Raw genomic sequence first — 23,119 nt, 5'->3', positions numbered from 1 at the left:
AATTCAGTTGGGTATTGCTGACTGCCTGTAAAATGTGCAGGCCTCTTCGTTGTTGTAAATTACTTTAGCTGTAAGGCATTATGTAAAAATAGTTCTACCTGTTTATGATCAAATTATGGCAGCATTTGTGTTAAAACGTATAGGCCTATGTAAATTACATGTTTGTATCAACGTAAACAAACGAAATAAATATATACATTTTTTTTTAACTTAACACTTTTTTTAAAGAAATGGGGGCAATGGCATTTCCTGTATCATGCCTTGATAGGCAGGCCTATGGCCTATAGCTTTCGACAGCAGCCATTGTGATAGATATTTAGGCTATAATGCTTTCGTTTCGCTCTCAAAAACTGTTTTCATTTATTAAATAACATTAGCATTAATGACAAACGTAAGGGGCTTCCTAATACAAATGCATAAATAAGCATAGGATTGTTTTCCCTGTGACTATTTTCCTACGGAAGGAGCAGCCGGGTCTTCCTCTTTATGACTGAGCTATTGTGCCTGGGGTTAGGATCCCACACACAATCTGAGATGCAGCCAACAAAAACAGCCCTGACAGACCATGGCTCGCTTCACCTGCCACAGCACTGCATCGCAATTATGCCAAGGACGTGTACAGTTAGGCTCCATTCACCTTATTTGAAAACAGACTGTCTGGGTTAGAGAAAGAGAAGACGAAGCTAGAACGCTCTAGACTAGAACGTGACAGTGAAAAAGAGCTCTAGAGCACAGACAGCATCTTCATATACGTCCACAGACTCATGCATCACTATATTGATTTCGAGGTGCATGCCATCAATACACAATCCAAACTCAATTTGAATTAGGTTATGTAATGCAATGTTCCCATGGCCTTTTTGCACGTAAAACAAGGCTACATCTGGTGTATTAGCAGTAGCACACGTGATCATCTGCATGGATATGACTTAAACGAAGCCTATGGGCTATACGGTAGAGATGTGACCAAATATAACAGATATCCACATTCCGACGTATTTGCCATATCAATTAACGTAATGCAGTTGAAATAAGTTATATTCCAACTGAACGCTGTCAAACAACACCAATAATTACAGACAGCCTAGTAGTAAAAAAAATATTTGATGCATATCTTAAAACAAACCAAAAAACAGAGTGGTAGGGAATGGCAAGTGCAATAACCTTCAACACAGCCGTGTACATCTCACTGATTTTAAACAACGGTTTCGCTTGAGGGCTGGCGCTTCACACACGCATCAAAACACCAATGTATTCATTGTTTTCTGTGTCATTTGGCACGGTAAAAAGCTCCGCTGCGGTTTTGAATGATCCTGTGCTATGAACTATGAGTTGAAAGTATATGTGTTTTTTTTTTTTTACTATAGCCTACTTGAGGGGAAACAATGGGTTCAGCTGCTTATTGCAAGGAGCAATTGTCAGGGGACAGTTTAAACGCAATTACTGTAACCGGGCTGAATAAAAAAAATTTGCCAAGACAAAAATACACCCGGGCGTATATGAACCACTGAATAAAAAAATTAAAAGATATGAATACAAATCGACATGAAGCGTATCAAATATTTATTTTTTTCTGGGCAACAAAGGACTATAATACATTGACAGGCATGGGAACTATTGCCAGCAGAGGTCTATACAATACAGCTAAAACCGCCTCCAATTTGGACATACAAGATATCAGGTGGTCCCAAATGTTTTGAATTTCTTCGAACATAAAAAAAAATAATCTAAAGACAATATCCATTTATTGCTTTTATGGTGCTTCAAGGGAAGAACAAGAGGTGAGACGTATTCTGATTGGCACAACACATAAAATCTTGTATAAAAACAAGAAAGTAGAAACACAAAAGAGTTCTTATCAGGATATCGCGTATGCTCTTTTCAACAACAAAAAAAACGGAATAGAATAAGGATGATAGAGAGAAAAATTGAGGTTTATTTCTATTACATTTGTTCACTTGCTTCAATGTCGCCTCAACATGCTACAAGAGGGCTGAATTGAAATATCCCAGAGAAAAAAAATACCCCAAACTTCTGTTTTCTAAGAACCATAAAACCACATGAAGAACTAACCGAATATTTAAACCCACTAAAACAGGAGGCAACAGATAAATAAAAAATAAGTTTCAACAGACGCACCATATTTACAATTCCCATTAAATTACAGATAAATAAATATATACATACATGAACACAGATTCCCTTATATAACCGTGAATCGTGTTGAAAGTTCAAGTTGGTCATTTGGAGTGAGAGTCTGCAACTGAAGTCATGACATGTAAATGTGGATTTTTCAAAGTTTATTATTCACAATACTGATAAGAATTCATCCTCTTTTATCTTCTTTTTGTCATACGGTTACAATCGTAAATGGAGATATAATGGTCGCTGGATTTCAGTCCCTTGCAGCTCATAAGAAGAGGGAGCAGGCCTACATAAAAAGTCCTCCATGTGGCAAAGACCTTTCTCTCTCTGGAGCTGTTCCTTTGCGCCTTTCAGCAATTTTTTTCTCATGAATTATGGTGGGCATCTTGCACGTCGCTTTCCGAAAATCCAAAGTTGAATGGTAGTAAAAACAAACATGTAAAATCATTGCGAGATCAGGAAGTGGCCAGTTTACTTGATCAATAGTATCTATATGTATTTATAATATTTATATTGGGCTTTCAGGTGAGAATCACTTTCTGTGCTTCTCGTCTTTGTCTCCGCCTTTAGTGCCACTGTCTGAGTGACTGTTGTTGTTCAGGTACATTTTGTCCATGGCTTTAATCGCCTCGGTCAGATAGTTCTGGAGAGCGGTGAGGGCCGCGCACATGGCCGGGGTCCCGAATCCGTGAGAAATGAGACTGAAATGGGTCAAGCAACTCTGAATCCCTGGCTCAAGAATAGGTTGTGGTCGAGAATTCCCCAAGGGAGTACGGTCCTGGGAAAGCAGGTCTGTGAACTCTTTGCATATTTGCCTAAAGGGGAGACAATATATGTTGTTAATTACAATCATAATTCCAGTCTGCCCCTAATATAAATTCAGTGTAAAAGAGTTGGCTAAAAATGCTATTAATTTGATAGAATTGATATAGTTGTTAGCACAACATTAGTGTGGCCTATGGCATATTTGCTCAAAGTGACGTAGGCTATAGGCTACGTGTGATAGACCTACTGTAGTGTCAAAATGTTTTTATGCAGTGGGGAAAGGTTATGTTGGCGTAGAACCAGCTATGTGTCAATGCAAACGCAATCACAGCAAACAAAATGGTTGCGTGTGGATGAGGCCTGCTCAATCGACCGACCAATGACACAGTACACTCCAGTTTGGAAAGGCTAATATAGGCCAATTCGTCCACGTGTTTTATTTAATGCTCACGCACCACTGTAAACATGTTTGGCATGAATCAAATGAAAAAGAGAGTTGGGATTTTAAATTCAGTTAGTTGACAGGGTGGAATTCCAAAAGTGTTTGTTCATTTGAGCATTTTGTCGCGTGCATAACATCGGGTGGTGACTTCTCCGGCGCATTAGAAGCTAAAATAATTTGACTTTAGTCGATTCATTTATCCAATAATTTTTGTTGGTCAGTTGTAATGTGTCACATTCATTCAGAATGCAATTAATTAGTGGGAAAAAAAATACTACAATGTAACCCAAATAGCAATGCCATAAATGTAACACTTCTGAAATCCATGAAAAACCTATTAAAAAGCCTACAACAAACGACCATCCATTTGAGTTTGTGTTTGCAAACACTGTCGATGTAAACATGAGAATGACTTGAAAACATTTTTTTGGGGACATACGAAATGTGATAACATAACACTTACTTCGTTGCCAATAACATGTTTTTTCTTTGGACGTGTTCGTTTGGGTCGGAATGCTGGCGGTTTGTATATTCAGCTACTGCTTTGGCTGGAAACTCTGTCTCGCATACATAACCAAAATCTCTGGCAAGATGCACTGCTTCGCCTAAGAAGGAAATAATGGATTGAGTGTATAATATATTGCTCTGAATTGGTGACATCAAATATAGACCAATTAACACTTCCACTTAACAGATGATTAATCTAATGAACGTCTTCGGCCAAAGAGAAGGCCTTATTTCCGTATCCATGTCTAAAGCAGTAGGCTATATAGCACCTGTAGCCTTTCTTCTTTCACATTATGGAACAAAATGAAATGTTATGAATACAAGTCAGGCACCATACGTCCTTTTGAGAGAAGAGTTCACTATCAGGGAAACACTACAAAAATATTACAAATAGCCTCATGTACAACACCATGACATCGATTAGCCATCCCTAAACATTATTGAAAGTCCAGCAGATAATACAACATAGGAAAGCAATTTTAAAAGGCTATATACGTAAATCTCGCTCCGACATACTTTAGCTTTGAGAATTATAGGTTCATTCCATTGAGGTCTGCTTTTTGTTGATTTTGGTTTTAATTTCCTGAAACAGTTGGGTTTTTAACTGCGGGGCTTCCTGACATAAATCTCAACTCCAGAAGAACGCATGCGCGCCAATTATCGTCAAAGCTCAAGTCCAGTAAACTCCTTTGTCGTTTCCATAAAATGGAGCGGATCATATACAATAACAGCACTTCAGAAAAAAAGCATAGTCTCTTCACTAAATAACCGAGAGCCTTCACCCCCCTCACCCCCTCCCTCCCTTATCGCAAAGAATCATACATTTGTTCAGCCCTCATTACCATACAGCACCAATTTCAATGAAGCACAATGATATTGCATTCAGTCTTCGGCTGTAATGATTAAGAGGAACCAATGAACCATCCCATGCTTTCACCTTTAAAACCACAGCTCACCAAATACCACCGCGTTGAATAATAACGGTTCAACTTTGCAAGCAACATTTCTTTATTCAATAGCCAATGCCATCATCACAATACACCGTAAATGACTCATTTATATTATTTCATAGGCTCACAACATATAGTTCCTCCATAGGTCAGTTCCACTTCCATCACAGAGAAAGAACGGCCCAGTGTAAATAATATAGACCAACACCAGTAGCTGTAGCCTAGTAGTGGCCTAGTAGTAGGCCTAGGCCTACTGGTACTAGCTTAATAATAATAAACGCCTTCTAACAATGATCATGATAACAAGCCACTAAAATAAATCAATATAATAAATCAATCGATCCACTTCTGCCAGAGGTGAAACAGCTCCACACTCCCGCTAGACAATAAATAAGCAAATGCCCATAACCCGGCTTCAACAGCGAGCCTAATTCATCTGGCACAAACTAGGCCAGCAAGGCTAACCGAGTCCTACCTCACAATGTAGTAAGTAGCCTAGCCTTAGGCCCATGCACTTTTACAAAGAGAGGATTGCACACGGGTAGGCTAAATACACAGGCCAATGTTGCGTAAAGCCTCTAGAATAATTACCATCATCATCTCTCTCAAAAATACACAGATATCCTTCATGCATTATTGGTCGGCCCAAATTACACTAACGTACTGATTTCAAATGTTCCCCCTGAAACCGTTCAAAGCACCTGCTACCGGAACCGGAATTCAGATCATTTACAATGCAACTTACCTTCAACTAGTGACGTCAGCAGGGTAACGTTTGCAGCCTTGCGTCTACCTGCAGGTAGATTTAATCCAATTTTATCCAATTTCTCTCTGAGGGACCTTCCGCCATTCTTAGACTTGGCTCTGTGACAAGACAGTAAAAATAGGTTGCATGAATAGGCTAATTTATAAAATGGCATGTTCAATATTTATTCAACCCTCAATTGGACACACTATCTGATCCAAAAAGCGTTGAATGAATATTATTTAATCAAAGAGATAACTATCTATTTGGCATCGTGTTTCTTTCATGTGCTTCTGTAACTATATATCGGTGTCTATAGGCCAGTTTGCGTGTCAATATGTCAACTCACTGAAACGGCTTTATTTTAGTAAATACACAATATACAGCCAAAATACTGGCTTTGCGTCTAGCTTAGAATCAATAGACCGAACATTACAGTAGTTTACTTTTGGTGTAGGCCTATGTGATGTGCTGAAACATGTGTTACAGGGTTGAGGGTAAGGCCAACAGTCCTACATTCATTTGTGGGCTACATTGCGAGAAAACAAATTCAGTGTGTGCGTAAAGTTAATATGGAATTTAACAGTCTGCCGTTCGGGCTGTTTTAAATGCAGGAGGTGTCACGCTTGGTCGATTTTAATTATTCGTGGGATAAAAAATGAGGAGAGACATTAAAGTCCGGCTCACCTTCTCAGCACCCCGCCCAGCAGTGACGCGTTGAGGCACTCAGGCGGCGAAAGTCGTCTCTGCACTTCCGCCACCGTGACCTTATACTTTGATGTGGAGCTAAGCAGAGACAATCGACCCGGAACAGAGCAGAACACTTCGTTGGGGTTTACCACACCGCCAAAAAGACCGTCCTTATTTATCCCAATGGTGGAGACATTGTTGTTCTTGGATAAAGAAACTGGACCTATGGAAAACAAAGACCAAGTTCAGTGAATCTCATTCAATGTAGACCCTTAACCATATGATATTAATATCAAACGGAGTGTGGGTGTAGAGGTTTACACAAAATTCTAACATTGCGTATAGGGTAGGCTAAGACAGGCCAAATCATAATGATAATATTAACACGAATCATAACATATTATATAAACAGGCCTAATAATAATATGAATAATAATATATGTATTGTTTTCTTGTTGGTGTTATTAGGTCTCTGCACAAAGGGCTAACCATTGCTAAAAACAATTTTATCGTATTTTAAGGCTTTGGTATAGGCCTATAGACCCTATATTTGTTTAGGGCTGGCTATATATACATTTGACCTCTGAAACATGGCACATTTTTTGCAGACACACGCGCACTCTCTATGTTGCAATTGTACAATACACACCACACACACATCACGCTGAGAGAAGCTGATTTTCAAATATCCACGGTCCCCCTCAAAAATACATTCGCGCGTGTCATTTCTCTTTGCAGGGTTTACCGTTTTGTGTGCAGGAACCGGAGACAAAAGGACTAGCCTTTTGGATAGATCACTTGTGACATTAAGAGCTCAGGGGAGGCTAATAGAGACAATAGAAGCTAAACGAACTCTTGAGATTACTAATATAAGAAGCAATTATCATGCTGACGCGGAAAGAGCATCTCTCAAGATTCATCCTCAGCGCATCTAATTTGACTTGACAAAAGACTCTACATGGCGAGAGGAGTAACGTTCAACCTGACCATGAAGTTGGTCTCAGACGCCCGAAATTGTCTTACAGTATAGGAGAAAACAATTAAATTCACACGCAATAATGCTAGGCCCATCTATATAATGCAACACTGAACGCATTATTCCACAAACAACCGCAGCTATGTAAAACATTGATGGAATTGGACTCTATAAATGGTTTAGAGACCTTGCCTATTTTTGCAGGTTGAGATTTGTTCCACCTTGATGCAGGATGTGGTATCATCTTGATACTGAATACATACAGCATTAACAACTGTCATGTTAGATTTGCTCTCTGAAGTGCAAAGAGAACTACTCACTGGACACAGACGTGACTTCAACGTCTAGTTTTGATTTACATTTGGTTGCGTTGTCATCTAAGGTGAATTGAACGTGAAATCAACAGAAAAAAAGTAATTGGATTTAGGTTAAAAGTTGAGTAAAAAATACATATATAATATATCTTCTGTTGATTACATCTTATGTTGATTACTTTTTTCAAATCCAATCAGTTTTCCACGTTGACATCATCGCATAGATTTTTTGGGTTGAAATGACGTGGACAGTGGGTAGTCTATAGGCCTTTATACGATATCGAGCGAAAAGGATGCAACACATTAAAACCTATAGTATACAGCATAACCTATGTAGGGCATATTCGCATCTGACTACTTTGAAATGCTGACATTGGCCTTCATTGATTAAACATGTGCAGTTAGTTTGATGCACTCGAGCTCACGTATTAAAAAACACTGCGCATTAATCCATTTGGTTCAGTGAAGCCTTAGCTACCGCACCGAGCTCCCGAGTAGAGTGGTGGACTGGTGTGGTGTTCCGCTTGTGCAAACAGGCATGGCATCTCGAAGGAAATTGCTTACCTTTTTTAATTACAGTCTGGTCTGGGATGTGAATTCCTTGATCCTCAATATGCTGCAACACACAGATGCACAAACACTATTTAATAAAGAATACAATGGAATTAATCTTACATGTCATGCTGTTTGCAAAAGGCTGGCGTGTAGCCCACAATCAGACAATATGGGGGGCCTATAGGTTACCTGTTATTATTTTCAATAAAGGGGGAGGGTTATTGTCTATAGCTGTTGGGCAGGGTGCGTCGTGCACACCAGACTTAAATAACGCCTCATAATCGTGACCTGATTCCATCCACAGATTGGCTACTTACGAATAACTATTAATTATATTAGGAATAACGGTGGTATTACAAGCCGTGCACGCTAATTAGAGATTAGGCCTTTGTTTTCAAAAAAACGAAATGCTTCCTGACTATAGATAGACCCTTTACTTATTCGATTTTCTTGTATTATCCCGCTGAGCGATGGAACTTCATCTAAAACATGGTGCTCAGTTAATGTATAAAACTCCCGAGTGGACTGTTGTTATTATATAGCTCACAGACCCCCGCTCGTATCCGGACTTGAACGAGTCTTTTCAATGAGCACAATTCAATTAATATGAGGGAGGATATCCAGAATCGCGGTCAAAAAATGACAGGGTATATGAATCGTGGTATCCCATCCATTTTGTGAGAGGGGTTTTGAGATCAAATATAGTCCTCAGAGCTGCAGTTTAGATGTGTTTAGTTAGGGTAAGTGTTATTTATAACACCATGTATATTTTCAGTGGAGGGAGGGGGTAAACAAATTATCTGTAATAAGGCTAATAACGTGCAAACACAGCTCGAAAATAGACTGAATAATCTATGCAAGTAGGCTTGTATAACATGTTTGACTCGAAGGCGTTTGTAAAATCAAATTGCGGTTGATACATTCATATAAAAAGGCCTCTGTCAATTAAATTCAATTACGGACATAATCTTTTGCTATTTCTGCATTTATAAAATTGAGTCATAAAATGTAGGCCTTAACATTTAATACAGAGCTGCCAATTTACAGCAGCAAACTTTAATAGAAGGCTACGCGTGAAATAATCATTTCTAAATCGTAATTATAAAATAATAATAACAACAATTATTATGATTATAATATCAATAATGTGAAAGTAATAATGTAATAGTAATAATAATATAATTACCAAATAATGCTGAATTACCTGAACATCTTCTAAAGAGTGATGTATTCCATGGATTGGGATAGAATCTGAGAGTCCCGTATCGAGTCCGTGGCCCGACGGCAGGAGCACTTCTCTCCGATACTCTCTACAGAGCTGATGGGGCAAGCCGCGGTGCTGGTGCAGCAAACTACTCTCTTGACTCTGCCTCTGGCCCGGCCAGCCAGGGTGCTGTGGCTGCGGCTGAGCATGCAGGGAGTTGAGGGAGTAGGGGTCGTTGACGTGCGAGTAGGGGTCCTGAGACTGGGAGTAGATGGGCTGGTAGGGTGGGGGAAAGTACGGTGGCTGAAAGTCGGAGTTTGGGGTATGGGAGAGCGGAGGAGCACTATACGGAGACTGGCCCACGCCTCCCAGCTGAGGTAGTCTGGCTGTCCCATTGCTGGTACCGTCGTGACGATCCTGCAGAAAAAAAAGGAATCGGAGAAATTAAACCTATACACCAACCCTCCATTTTACCCGTTTTCACCGGGGCTTTTATGGACTGTCACCTACCATCAGAACTATTGCGTGTGTATCCAAATGTGTTGGTTGAAATTAAATAAACTATGGGCAATATTGAATTAAATCAGATCCCTGTTGAACGGATGAATAATAGCCTAATAATAATGATAGTAATACTAACGATAACAATAATAACAGTGATAATTATTCTAAGCCAATAATACACTCGTATTTGACCGTTTTCTAAAAATAAATAAATGAATAGGCCCACAGTTGGAATATTTCGATACTGATGTAAAATGTGAGAGCAATGTTGCATCCGTATTAGTTTGGCTTAAATTGTCTGTATGCTATCTTAGCAAAACAATTTTATTTTAAAAATGCAATAATCGGAGTCTGAATGGCAGCATGAAGTATAAGGCCTATCTCAGTCTTTGCCAAGGAGTCCAACTACCATCGCGGAAAAAACTGTGCACTAACATCTGTGAAGATTTTCGAGCGATTCAAAAGATATTTTCTAAATAAAAACGTTGACAAATCAACGAAAATTTACGAGCAAACAAAATAAAGCCAGCAACAACACTATCACGTAGCCCAATGTTCAGATAAGCATCAGCGAAGAACGATAATCCATCAGAATTTGGTTAAATTCCCACTATCCTTCATTCGATTCTAAAATGCAGTGTTTGGTCTTGCGGATTTATGTTTAAAGGTTTCTTGTATCCGTGTTCCGTCGTCTGGCTCTATCACTGCTGTCCCTTCGCTTGAGCTCTATTAGCAAAGAGCTGCTTCTTCCCTTGGACTCCTAATAGCAGATATTCATGACTATTAATATTAAGCTACACGAATTCTTAATAGGGTAGAATGGTCGGAAATCGAGCGTGAAGCAAGGAACCAACTCAAGGCAGAGTCTGCACTAAATGACGTCCATTGAATGAGGAATCAGTATATCTAATCAGAGATGAGGAGAGAAAGAGGGAGTGAGTGAGGAGGGGAGAGAGAGCGGGAGACAAAAAGAGGGAGATTCTCTTGCGTCTGACGAATCAGAGAGAGAGGGGGGAGGGGTTTAAAAGGTTCGAGGGCAAACAAAAGTGAAAGAAAGACAGATGAAGGGGGGGACCAGAGAGAGCGAGGAAGACCCATGGAAAGAAACAATGTGCACCTCTGATTCGTGTGAAAATCCAGCAAACGCTGAGGGCATCTCGGCTGGCACATTTGTACTGTTCAGAGGGCGGTTGTCTGCTCGCCTTTGTTTTCCAATTCAGATTCCGACGCCTCGCGTTCCATGGCCCTTCCCGAATATCTCCAATGAATGAATCCTGGGTTATTCGACTTCAAACTACGCCATCCAAGATAACTTTAACTCGGAACAAATATATTACAAAGTTCTCATACGGATACGCACCTCACACGCTTATGAAATGTACTTCCCCTACTAACCTATTTGCACGCGAAAGAGTCCCCATTATGAAAACACCGTGTAGTTAACACTGATTTCTATTAACAGAAACAGGTATGTTACCCGTAAATTAAACAGGGTTTGAGAGAATCACAAATTCAAGCCCAGCGTTTCTTCCCTGCTCTTGACGAGACTATATTCCTTCTCCAGACCCGAGCAAAAACATGTTCAACTGGCTTCACCGCTCCTAAACAACTGCCTGATATGACTGCTAAACTTTCTGTGTGTGCTATAATAACAACCACTCAGCCTGTGTACGAGCCAAGGGCTTGAAATGCACCGACTTCTTTCATAAGAATACTAGGGATAGGCATCCCATAATTTATACTACATTTAAACACATTATTTTAAACATACCTTTTCGATGATAGTTAGCAAATGCATGTTGAGTATGTCTCCCTAAATATATTATCTATGTACATTATCTTACATTATATGTATAGGCCTACATTTGACTCATTGTTCAGCAATGATTTTTGATAAATTCTATTTTACACAATTTCGTTTAAAAATGATATAAACCTACGTGCTCTGTTATTGCCTGTGCATCAGGTTTGACAAGTATTCATCTTCTTCCTTGCTTTGAAAATGTATGATTATGATTATTAATATGACTGTTATGATGATGATGATGATATTTATTACAAAATTTGCGCTATAAATATTGAAACTGTAAAATGTATATTTATACACAATAAAACTGTAATGAGTCCATATCAAAATTGAAACATATCGAACATATGAAATAAACCAGTATGCAGCTTTATATCCTTCAGTTGAATTAAATGTTTCCAGACAAATGTCAAAACAATTCCAGATTTTGACGAAATACAAATGAAACTGCACGCCATTAATGACATGAAAACTGCAATAAATCAAATATGAGCCTCTTACCTCGTAATCTTCATATTTGATATTGTCAGTTAATTTCCAAAGCATTTTCATGGGTTGTGGTGGATCTTGAGAGCGCCTCTCCTTGTTTTCCACAGTGTGCTCCAGCTGAAACTATTCTAGGTGAACTTGGCTGTCTGCGCTCTGAGATCTCCCTCTAATGGCGGAAGTAAAAGGCTCGCGCACCACTGTACTAACATTCGCATTCCCTCATTAGCATATCAGCAGCCCATTGATTCCATCTGTCCAACACCAATGGACAACACAGGTAAAACTGGAGAGAGACGACACATGTATTTACTTCTCCCACATTCAATGACAATATACAGCACGAACTGAGCGTAAGCATTACATATGACAAAAGGGCAAGAACAAACCCTGCACTTAGGCAGAAGTGTGAACGTTCATTATTATGATGGATATGATCAAACTAATAATTGGATAATACGTGTTATAGCTTATATTCATTTGCTTTACTTTTCTTGCATATTCCGTTTTAGCAGATGTTGTTTCATGAGAATATGTTTTATGAAACAACTTCCTAAAAACAACTTACATCATCATCTCACACACATGGCCTAAGCTATGGTATAGTCGGTGTCTGTATCTTCAACTTGCCCTGAAGAGCGTGCCACACTTAGGCCAAATACTCTCTCTCTCTACTATTCTCTTAATACCTGGTTTTCGTAAACTGTTGTTTTAGATGTATTTAGACAATGAGAAGCTATTCTGTCACTGTCATGTAAAAGAGGGACCACTCTAAAGTAGCTATACAGTTCCATTGACGACATGGAAGAGCGCCGTTTTTTGGAATGTAAATAATTAACACAACAAAAACAGCTAGTTTAATGTGAATGAGGGTCTAAAGTATTTGGTCTCAGTCCCGTCGCCGGCGACGTTGAGCACCAGGGGTTTCGGGTCAAGAACCAGGTCGCCAATTCCAGATTACCATTTTTTGGTGGGGTACCTTTATAACCAGTTGTTATTAGAGAGAGGACCCATGAAACTAGCTCACAATGACAACTATCGTCTAGGTAAAGTGCCTTAGAAATCGTGGGACGTGCATGTGTGTCTGTGTGTTGCGGTGTTGATTTTAGAGGTGGTGTTCTTTCGGAGAGTGAAAACTAAATCTCACCATGCTTGTGTTACCGACCTCATTTCCACCGCGTTAGAACGTTCTGTTTTAAAATCTACATTGAATGATTATTTAAAAACCCTTTCACCAGGCCAACATACACAGTAATACATCGATCGGATAGATTTGTTTCGAACTTTGAGATGACAAGAACCACAACGCCTAGGAGAGATATCATTTTAGTATACGTGATTTCAAGTGTTGGTTATTTACCATCGCAGAGACGAACTAACATATAAAATGAAAACTTGGAGTATATTATGTAAGACTGTGCTATGTTAAATGATTGTATTCACACTTTAAAAAAAAACCAAAGCAAAACAAAATGTGTGAGCACGGTTCTTTCAAATAGATGTTTACTGTTCACACATTCCATATAGGGATTCTTTGCTTCTTTATAAGGGACGGTTTTCTATATTCTTAATTGCTTGAGCGGTATAGCCTACGTACTATGCATCATGTTAAACAGACTCCCAAAGTCAGCACAATAGCCAATACGCTATTGTTAATCAGGGGTAAATGGGGCATTATTAACGTTTGAGGAAAACTAACACTGTACAAGTGAAAATAATTTAAACAATACCTATAGAATATAACTTTATTTATATTTAGGCTAAAGATAGTGCTACTTATTCTACAAGGCAATCGTTTATGGCCAATGTATTTCACAATAGTGTCCATAAATTCGACATATTAGCTTAAACTCCTGTAGTACGCACACGTATTATCACACCTTTGTCTTGAAATAAACAACACATACCTGCCAATCTCCCATTTTGCCAAATATCGACGTAATTTTTTTTTCAATTTGTCCTGATATGGTAGCTTGCATGTCGTGTAATCTCATTGAGCCTTCGGTCTCTAAAAGAATTTGAGTTTTTACCTGTGCTGAACGAGATTACCTCACCTGGCCATAAAAATCGTTTGGGCCACCTGGTGGCGCATGCGCAATGGACCGGTGTGTGTAAACCTACCTGAAGTCGAGGTAATGGTCTTACGTGAATTTGCATGTGGGTCTCACTGCATTGAACAGTGAGAACAGGGAGAAAAGGGTACAGCAGTAACTTGTTTTATATGGGCTAACTGTTGTGGATAGGCCTACTCAGCGAGGTCAACAATATAACTTGAATGGCATTTTACCATTTTTACATGTATAAATACTAAACTAAATGAAAAATCTTATTGAATTACAACATGTCAATAAGTTGGCTCTGTCAGTTGGTTGTAAAATATATATTCACATTCAAAATGAAACTGTATCAGGATAAAATCTGATGGTTACTGTAACATAATCACTTATACACAATCTACCAGATCCACTTACGTGCATTGGGGTCACGGTTTATTTATCATCTGTTTATTTCATACTTATGTAAACTCCTCGGGATGAACTCATCTTCACCAGGCACACCAACAACAACAAAAACACGTGCGCGCGCTGAGGTTATAAACGTATTTTCTTTTAATTAATGTCGACTCTATGCATGTTGTGGTCAACAACACGGTAGCGTTGCACTGTCAATTGCAGAATGGAAAGATAGATGGCTTGAGCAATGGTGTGTTATTTAGTTGATATAATTATGATAAATAAACCAAAATAAGAATTATGCCATGTCAAATTCAACAGTGAATTGGAAGCTAGGCCTATGTAGCATAAACAACAGGCCTTTACTTTTCAACATACTTTTCCTAAGAAAACATAGCTCAGTTTGAAATAGACACTCACACAATTTTTAACGCAAACACTCAAATATTTGAGATGATATATTTTTTATTTAACTTGCACACTTCATTTGACTGTTGTGTTATAGTCTGTCATTAGCAACTGTCTACAACCTTGTATTCTATACATATTAAAGTTTCACTTCAAAGACAATCGATTTGAGAAGAATAGAAGTACAGGCAGGAGTACAGATGAAATAGAACAATTAAAATATATTTCAGAGCAGAAAGGTGTATTGGAAAACTGTGCACAGGAACGCTGCAAGTGTGTTGAGTGAGTTCTGGACAGGATAAGTTTCCATGTTAATATCCAACCTGTTTGTCTAAGGCTTGGTTTCAACCGTTAGCACCCCTACCACGAGCCCCCGGCACAATTTCCGTTAAGCACCATAAAACCGTGCTAGATGCTTAATAGGCAACGATACTGAAACGACTGGTTGCACTTTTTGGGCATTGATATATCTCACAATTTAGTAAGGGTAATGCGCATGTAATGCGTCTAGCCAATAACAACAAAAATTTATTATCATCATCATCATCATCATCAGTAGTTGTTGTATTTCAGATGTTTACTGAATTAACAGTCCAATGATAAAGATATAATCTACTTCACAACATGACATGTCATATAATGTGGTTAATGTGGTTAATTCATATTTCGTGCGTAATTCTTATTTACCCAAACCTTGGCACATAACTTTATTTATTATCGTACAAGAAGGCGTGATGAATCTGGCTTATAGCTACGTAAATAAGAATCTAATTGTTTGAAGCACTATAAATGAGGAGTAAAACATTTTACACAAAATTAGCCAATATTATATTCCTGCCCTCATGTGCTTCAAATTTAACCAAGAAAATCTGTGAAGAGGCCTCTCACATAATGTTATGAACTCTAGAGTTATAGATGTGTACTTACCCTATGTGTTTCGAGTGATGAAACAATCGTTATTCTCAAACGACGATCTCCACAATAATAAATTGTGGTCTTGCGCCATCAAGCGCTAAGAGAAAGAAGAGCGCCGCAGAAAGCCAGAGTTCCCAATTCAACGGTATTTGAAACCAAATGTATTGTGTGCAAAGGGCATTCCAGTAAGAAATAGTACGCCCAAAGCCTACCAGGTCAGTGCAGAGCACTTCACTGCAATGATCATTTAGTTTAATGAAATAGACTATAAGACAAAATTACCTTTATATGAAGAATACGCTTTAATAATTCCCAGTACTCGAATTAAACATATATTTTTTTTAATGTACCATTTCGTGTCATCCTAAAACCCTTCAAAATGATAATAATCTCAGATTTGGCCCAGTATTCCTATTTATGGATCCCAGACATATACGATCTGAACACAGACGTCGGCAGGTATATACCTTAATTGATCTTCTTGCGCCATCTTTTGGCAGAAATTATACAATTTAAAGGCATTCCATTTACTGTACAATGCAAACACAAACGATTTTCCACTTGGCTGTAGGGCCTACTGTAGTCCCGTTTCCCAGACCCTTGGTAGCGTTAAGATCAACGTTAGAGACATCTTATGATGCATCTTTAGTAGTCGAGGTGTTTCCCAGAGCGTTAGTAACGTGGCTTTTAAAAACCTTCCCACATCAATGAAAAGTGCATCGGTATAGGCTTCTTTCCTGCCTTACCTCACATGATATCATTATAAAACAATGTATAGGTGTTTTGTGTTAATGGGCATTATTATAGGATGATACATGTTTTATTTGGGTAATGAATAGGAGAAAATGTAGGCTGATATTTGAAATATGTATTTGTAACATTTTGTCAAGCTTAATTTTATAACAAGCTGAATCTAAAAATTGGAAACTATAAACACCAAGCCATTGTCAGAGGTCAGCCTAAGAAGAAGAATACAGCATGACTGCTATTCAGCAGATTTGAACATGAAACCTGTAAGTCTGTGTTTACACAGGCAGCTCAATTATTCTATATATTTTTCTCACTAATTGGTCTTTTGACCAATCAGATCAACTGTGAAAAAGAGCTGATGTGAAACGATATTATGTGATTGGTCAAAAGACCAATTATTGGGAAAATTTTCAGAATTGGGCTGACCCTGTAAATGCAGCTTTATACGTTTTCAAGTTTAATTGTCACATGCACAAGCACAGTGAAATGCATTACTTGCCGCTAGTGGGCATGACCCAGACTGAGTTTTTCGGGGTCATGCCCACTATTCTCTCTCTCTCTCTCTCTCTCTCACACACTTCTCACGGAAGACATGAGCCCTAGGACCATGCCTCAGGATTACCTGGCCTGATGACTCCTTACTGTCCCCAGTCCACCTGGTCATGCTGCTGCTCCAGTTTCAACTGCTCTGCCTGCGGCTATGGAACCCTGACCTGTTCACTGGACATGCTACCGTGTCCAGACTTGCTGTTTTGGACCCTCTCTCTACCGCACCTGATGTCTCTAACTCTGAATGATCGGCTATGAAAAGCCAACTGACATTTACTCCTGAGGTGCTGACCTGTTGCATCCTCTACAACCACTGTGATTATTATTATCTGACCCAGCAGGTCATCTATGAACGTTTGAACATATTGGCCATGTTCTGTTATAATCTCCACCCGGCACAGCCAGAAGAGGACTGGCCACCCATCAGAGCCTGGTTCCTCTCTAGGTTTCTTCCTAGATTCTGGCCTTTCTAGGGAGTTTTTCCTAGCCACCTTGCTTCTACATCTGCATTGCTTGTTGTTTGGGATTTTAGGCTGGTACAGAAACGTACAGCACTTTGTGACATCAGCTGATGTAAAAAGGGCTTTATAAATACATTTGATTGATTGATAATGCATTTCACTGTACTTGTGCATGTGAAAATTTGGTTCTGTATCAGCAGTTTTTATCTTGTTATGTCACTGACAGTCACTCAATTAGACATGTCAGCTAGCAATCTTTAGATTGGTAGTTAGTCTAGCCAGATATCTAAACTTGGAGTAATCATAGCCGAATACCGACCGGGCACGCAGGGCACATCTCAGGGGTTTTGACCTCCAGGGGACCGCCATTGATTTTTGTTAGTCATTGCCACTCAGATATCATATTAACATGGCATAAGTCATTACAAAATGTGTAGAACTGCAAGAAATTAGCTTTAAAACTGCCAACATGTCTCTCTGCCCCCATGGCAAAATAGGTAGAATTGCAGAAATCTTGATGGGGGGGGGGGGGGGGGGGGGGTCACTAAAATGTTTTGCTGTGAGGTGGGAGATCCCCAAACCAAATATTACTTAGGGCCCCCAAACAATGCAGTAATCAATATCAGTAGTATCATTAAAAAAAAGTAAAATAGAACAAAAACACGAGAAATAGAATAAGAAGAACACAAGAAAGTAAGTAAGCTATATACAGGGTCAGTTCCAGGGCCAGTGCCAATTCTGTACTCTACCTGCACACTGTTCTCTCTACCTGTTGGTTTCGGAAACACTCACAAATTTGGCTCGTAAATAACGATGCATCTGCTACGATCAACGTGATGCTTTAGTTATATCGCAACTGGTAAACGAGGCACTGGGCATTTATTAGCCATATTAGCCATATTCTGTTTTGTCAGTAGGCCTTGTGGTTACCATAGTGATCCATTCTGAACATATGTCTAAAACACCTTACACACACTCAAATTCAACTCATATTAAGTGTATCACTTTCTGCGGATATTACTCTCTGCCTTAGGCCAATATTCTGAAAGTAATTCATTGCAATTAAATAATAGGCTACGCGATGTAGTGTCACAATACATTCACTGTATTTCATCAATTAATTACAGGCCTTTAAAATATTAGGTTTCCCCTTGTATATGTGCTTTAATTGCATGTTTTTATACATTTATTGTAGACACTTGAACAGAGCTTTTGTCAATTATTTTGATAGTGTCACTTCGTAAAACGTTATAATTGGGGGTACATGGGATATGAGGTCCAGAGTGTTCCAGACTAATTACGTTATGCTCTCTGCCATGTGGAGAAAAACTTCACTTCCCGTGGGGTCTTTGGCAACGCGTCATTACTACGATACGCCAAAAGGAGCAAGGTTGTACACAAGCTTGTGTTTTACTATTCATCCAAAGGTTTCCAAAGCTTGACCAATATAGCTATCTGCCTTATAAATTAATGCCGATCGCACACATTGGCAACTTCATTGACTCAATGGGCACTGTTGTCATAAACTGCTAGGTTTGCTATGTTGCCCTCTGACTTGCACTTTTGTGGGATTGATTTACTATCTAACTTGTTTCCTAACCGATACATTACAATGTACTGAAGAAAAATGGAATATAATATATATTTTAAAAAGAGAAACATGTAGCAACGTTGGGGCAATTAACTACGGTGTTCCACTGAGGAATTTAGCTGGAACAGGCTACATTGTTACCAGAAGATAGTGACCGTACCGTCACGCTTGTTTACACTGAGCTGCAGTGGGGGTCTTGGATCCTGGTTCCATTAATACACGGTGGAGCCTGCATGAGATATGAGTTGGAAAATGTACTTCAATGTACGGATGGGACATGCCACTGTACTCCAAAGTGTACTTTTATCCACACTGCTGCATATAGACATTTTAAATACTTCAAGTTTTCCAAGAAAACTGCACTTTGTCCTCATGCTAGCTAGCGTTAGCCACCGCAATTGTTATGGAACGTGGTGTTGAACAACAAAGGAGCTGATTGGCTGACACTGCCAATACAAAACGGCTGAGGTGGCTACTGCTAGGTAGCATGAGGACCAAAAGGGCAGTTTACCGGAAAACGAGCAGTTTTTCCAATCTTCTCGATGGAACAGTGTGGATAAAGGTAAAATTGAGTACAGTGGTATATCCCATCCCTGCGTTGAGTTTCTGACGCATATCTCGTGCCAGCTCCAATGTGTTTTAATGTAACCATGATTGCGTTCCGTTCCCAGTGCAGCTCAGGGTAAACAAGCATAACGGTAGGGTGGTGTCTTCTGGCAAGCTAGATTGTTTCTAAGTGAACAGGGGTGTATTCATTATGTCTTGCAAGGGAAACCGTTTAAGAACCACTGAAGCAAACGAAATGGGGGAGGGAACCTATCTGAATTTGTCCAATAGAAACTTTATTTTCGTTGCAAAACATTTTCCGCATTAGTGGAAACCAAGGACAGTTCTCAGGGCAGGTCTGCTGGTTCTGCCTAACAGAAGTTACTTTTCGTAACAGGTTAGGAGAATGAACGTGGAAGGTTAGGATAATTAGGTTAAAGTTAGGATAAGCTAAAATTGTCCCTGACGTGACTCAAACATACACAAAATATGCATATGTATGTGGGCGCCACTTCAAATTAGTGGATTAGGTTATTTCAGCAACAAACGTTGCTGACAGGTGTATAAATTGGGCACACCGCCATGCAATCTCCATAGACAAACACGGGCAGTAGAATGGCCTTACTGAAGAGCTCAGTGACTTTCAATTGGGCACCGTCATAGGATGCCACCTTTCCAACAAGTCAGTTTGTCAAATTTCTGCCCAACTAGAGCTGCCCCGGTCAATTGTAAGTGCTCTTATTGTGAAGTAGTAGAAACGTTTAAGGAGAAACAACGGCTCAGCTGCGAAGTGGTAGGCCACATAAGCTCACAGAACGGGACAGCATAGTGCTGAAGTGCGTAGCGCATTAAAATCATCTGTCCTCGGTTGCAACACTCACCACGAGTTCCAAACTGCCTCTGTAAGCAATGTCACAAGAACTGACGAACACAAGAACTGTTCGTCGGGAACTTCATGAAATGGGTTTCCATGGCCGAGCAGCCGCACACAAGCCTAAGATCACCATGTGCAATGCCAAGGTCAGCTGGAGTGGACTCCATTGGACTCTGGAGTAGTGGAATGCGTTCTCTGGAGTAATGAATCATGCTTCATCATCTGGCAGTTTGGGATGAATTTGGGATTAATTGGAACGCCGACTGCGAGCCAGGCCTAATCTCCCAACATCAGTGCCCGACCTCGCTAATGCTCTTGTGGCTGAATGGAAGCAAGTCCCCGCAGCAATGTTCCAACATCTAGTGGAAAACTTCCCCAAAGGAGTGGAGGTTGTTATAGCAGCAAAGGGGGGACTAACTCCATATTAATCTAATTTTGGCATGAGATGTTCGACAAGCAGGTGTCCCACATACTTTTGGTCATGTATGGTATCTAGCCACACCAGGTCTGCCCTGAGTACAGTCTGGGTTTCCACTAATGCGACGCAACTTCTTGCAACAGAATCGGCGTAATCAATACACCTCAGCTTAGCAGTTAGCTACAATTTTGCAAAACAACAAACATAGCCATCTAACATATTAACAGGCACATCTTGAGTTAATTAATGACTTGCTACATGTGTATTATCGCCACATGCCCACTGCCAATTCTTCTGCAGTGGGTTTGGCAAAAGGCGATAGTAGCCTAACATTCTCCCTCTTTCCTTCGTTACGTGTTCTAGAATGACTGATTGGGTTGGATATGGGTATGCAGCACTCATTGCATCCGGAGGAGTGATGGGCTATGTCAAAGCACGTACGTTTATTATTGTGCCGTCATGTTAACTCAATTGAATAGAGTAAAAAGCTTTCGAGTCTAATGCATTGCATCATATTTCCAGTCTTATGACAATGAACTGGTAACACGGTTTCCACTCTCCCCTGTACATCTTTTGGTGTCTCCAGGCAGTGTCCCCTCCTTGGCGGCAGGTCTTCTCTTCGGCAGCCTAGCTGGGCTTGGTGCCTACCAGATATCGCAAGATCCTACAAATATTTGGGTGTCTCTAGGTTAGTGAACCTTTGGTGTAGTCCCTCACTGTTTTGTGAATGTATCTCTCTGTTAAAAGTACAGTTTCTGTCACATTTAGACACCCTAACCAAGTATGCATACATATGGTCTCATCGCCCAGACCTCTCTTGATCACTACTAACTGATTTCTAGCTACTCATGATAATTAGTTTTACAGTAGACCTACTGTATTGAGTCAATTCCCCCTGTATCACACAGTCACATCAGGAGCCCTGGCAGGTGTGATGGGAAAGAGATTCTACGGTTCCAGGAAGATGATGCCTGCTGGAATGATGGCATCAGCAAGGTAGCCAATCAACTCCCTTCTTTTTTTGTTGTTGTTTCAGGACTAGGAAATGGATGATGAGGATGATGCGGTATGAGATTACTTAACGTGTTATTTTGTCTCTACCTTGTGTAGTCTTCTTATGGTGGGGAAGCTGGGTGTTGGAATGCTGCTGCAGAAGCCCTAGGAGTCATAATGCACGGAAATGAAGAAGACTTTCACAGACACCTGACGTTCAAATCACTATCCTCTCGTGCTTTTCTACGGTCTTATATCGTTCACGAAGAATATCAGTGAGATATGTGGATGTTATTTGGAAAAAGGTATAATTGAACACTGATTTATAAATAACAAGAACTGTCATGTGTTTTTGTTCATTTTGTTACGCAGATTGTCATTACGTTACAAGAGATAAATGAACCGTGAAGTTGTGTATAAGGTTTATAAGATGGCCAGTATTTATTTATTTACCTTTATATAAGCGTAGACTGCCATCATACATAATAACTGAAGTCAATGCTGCCTTAGCCACTGATGCAGTAAATGACAACTCGGGATATATGAGCGATAAACCTTTACAATTACAGTTTTAGGAAGAATTTCCTAATAAAATGTCCTTTGAGTTTAGTAATGTAAACAAAACACTTCAAAATAATAGAAACAGAATATAATTACATTATAAAAATCTAGAATACAAATTCACAAAAAATCTAATATTATCATAAACTAATTGCAAGAGGCATGCCAGATGTCGGCATCCAACGGTTTCTGGACGTGATTGTCTATGAGGGATACTTTAGAGCAGTGTTTCTTAAAGTATTGGTCGGACCCAAGTGGGCCCTGGGCATGCGAGAGGTGGGTCGTAAATGATGAGAATACATCTATAATTACACATTTATTTCTTCTTAATTTGGGTCATTGGAGGACGATTTGAGTGATGGGAGGATTGACAATTTCTAATTTCTTGGGTCTTGAGCTGAATTTTTTATTTTTTTTTAAGAACCACTGTTTTAGAGCAAACACAGCCTGTCAATCAGCAATTACAATAGATGGTTCCGGTCGTCTTCTGGTGAAGTTAGAGGGATCTGT

The 23,119-nt window shown here is 39.6% G+C and overlaps 2 protein-coding genes across 9 annotated transcripts in view; one reads left to right on the top strand and one right to left on the bottom strand.

Moving 5' to 3' along the window:
* Positions 1–22,335, top strand: part of LOC115187312 (transmembrane protein 14C-like) — a 23,561-nt gene extending 1,226 nt beyond the window's left edge. The window contains exons 1-5 of one of the 4 annotated variants that reach the window (XM_029746377.1): positions 18,981–19,016; positions 21,419–21,492; positions 21,642–21,743; positions 21,964–22,051; positions 22,166–22,335. In XM_029746377.1, coding sequence (XP_029602237.1) covers positions 21,420–21,492; positions 21,642–21,743; positions 21,964–22,051; positions 22,166–22,217 — 315 coding nt within the window. In that variant the 5' untranslated portion in view covers positions 18,981–19,016; position 21,419 and the 3' untranslated portion in view covers positions 22,218–22,335. Of the gene's footprint in view, positions 1–18,980; positions 19,017–19,680; positions 19,780–21,183; positions 21,206–21,418; positions 21,493–21,641; positions 21,744–21,963; positions 22,052–22,165 lie in introns of those variants that run through there. The other 3 variants (XM_029746378.1, XM_029746379.1, XM_029746380.1) reach the window with 3 other exon arrangements.
* LOC115187311 (transcription factor AP-2-alpha-like) lies at positions 1,543–14,200 on the bottom strand. 5 transcript variants are annotated; one of them, XM_029746372.1, is made up of 7 exons: positions 13,998–14,200; positions 9,276–9,710; positions 8,099–8,150; positions 6,242–6,467; positions 5,555–5,673; positions 3,816–3,957; positions 1,543–2,960 (listed from the first exon to the last, which is right to left on the bottom strand). In XM_029746372.1, the coding sequence occupies exons 1-7, from the start codon at positions 14,082–14,084 to the stop codon at positions 2,678–2,680; spliced, it is 1,344 nt and encodes a 447-aa protein (XP_029602232.1). In that variant the 5' UTR covers positions 14,085–14,200; the 3' UTR covers positions 1,543–2,677. The 5 variants fall into 5 exon arrangements, with proteins under 5 accessions (XP_029602232.1, XP_029602233.1, XP_029602234.1 ...); XM_029746373.1 differs by having other exon boundaries at positions 9,294–9,710; positions 13,998–14,199; XM_029746374.1 differs by lacking the exon at positions 13,998–14,200 and adding an exon at positions 12,106–12,809.
* Positions 22,336–23,119: the final 784 nt, after the last annotated feature.

This window comes from Salmo trutta, unplaced genomic scaffold (assembly GCF_901001165.1).
Source record: "Salmo trutta unplaced genomic scaffold, fSalTru1.1, whole genome shotgun sequence".
Classification (NCBI taxonomy): Eukaryota; Metazoa; Chordata; class Actinopteri; order Salmoniformes; family Salmonidae; genus Salmo; species Salmo trutta.
This window is presented reverse-complemented; position numbering and strand designations above follow the sequence as displayed.

Coding starts and splice junctions, on each gene's coding strand:
- LOC115187311 (XM_029746372.1), bottom strand. CDS start 14,084: ATGAGATTACACGACATGCAAGCTACCATATCAGGACAAATTGAAAAA. Junction 9,711..13,997: donor GCAAAATGGGAGATTGGCAG/GTATGTGTTGTT, acceptor TTTTTTCTGCAG/GATCGTCACGACGGTACCAG. Junction 5,674..6,241: donor CTGGGCGGGGTGCTGAGAAG/GTGAGCCGGACT, acceptor GTCTTGTCACAG/AGCCAAGTCTAAGAATGGCG.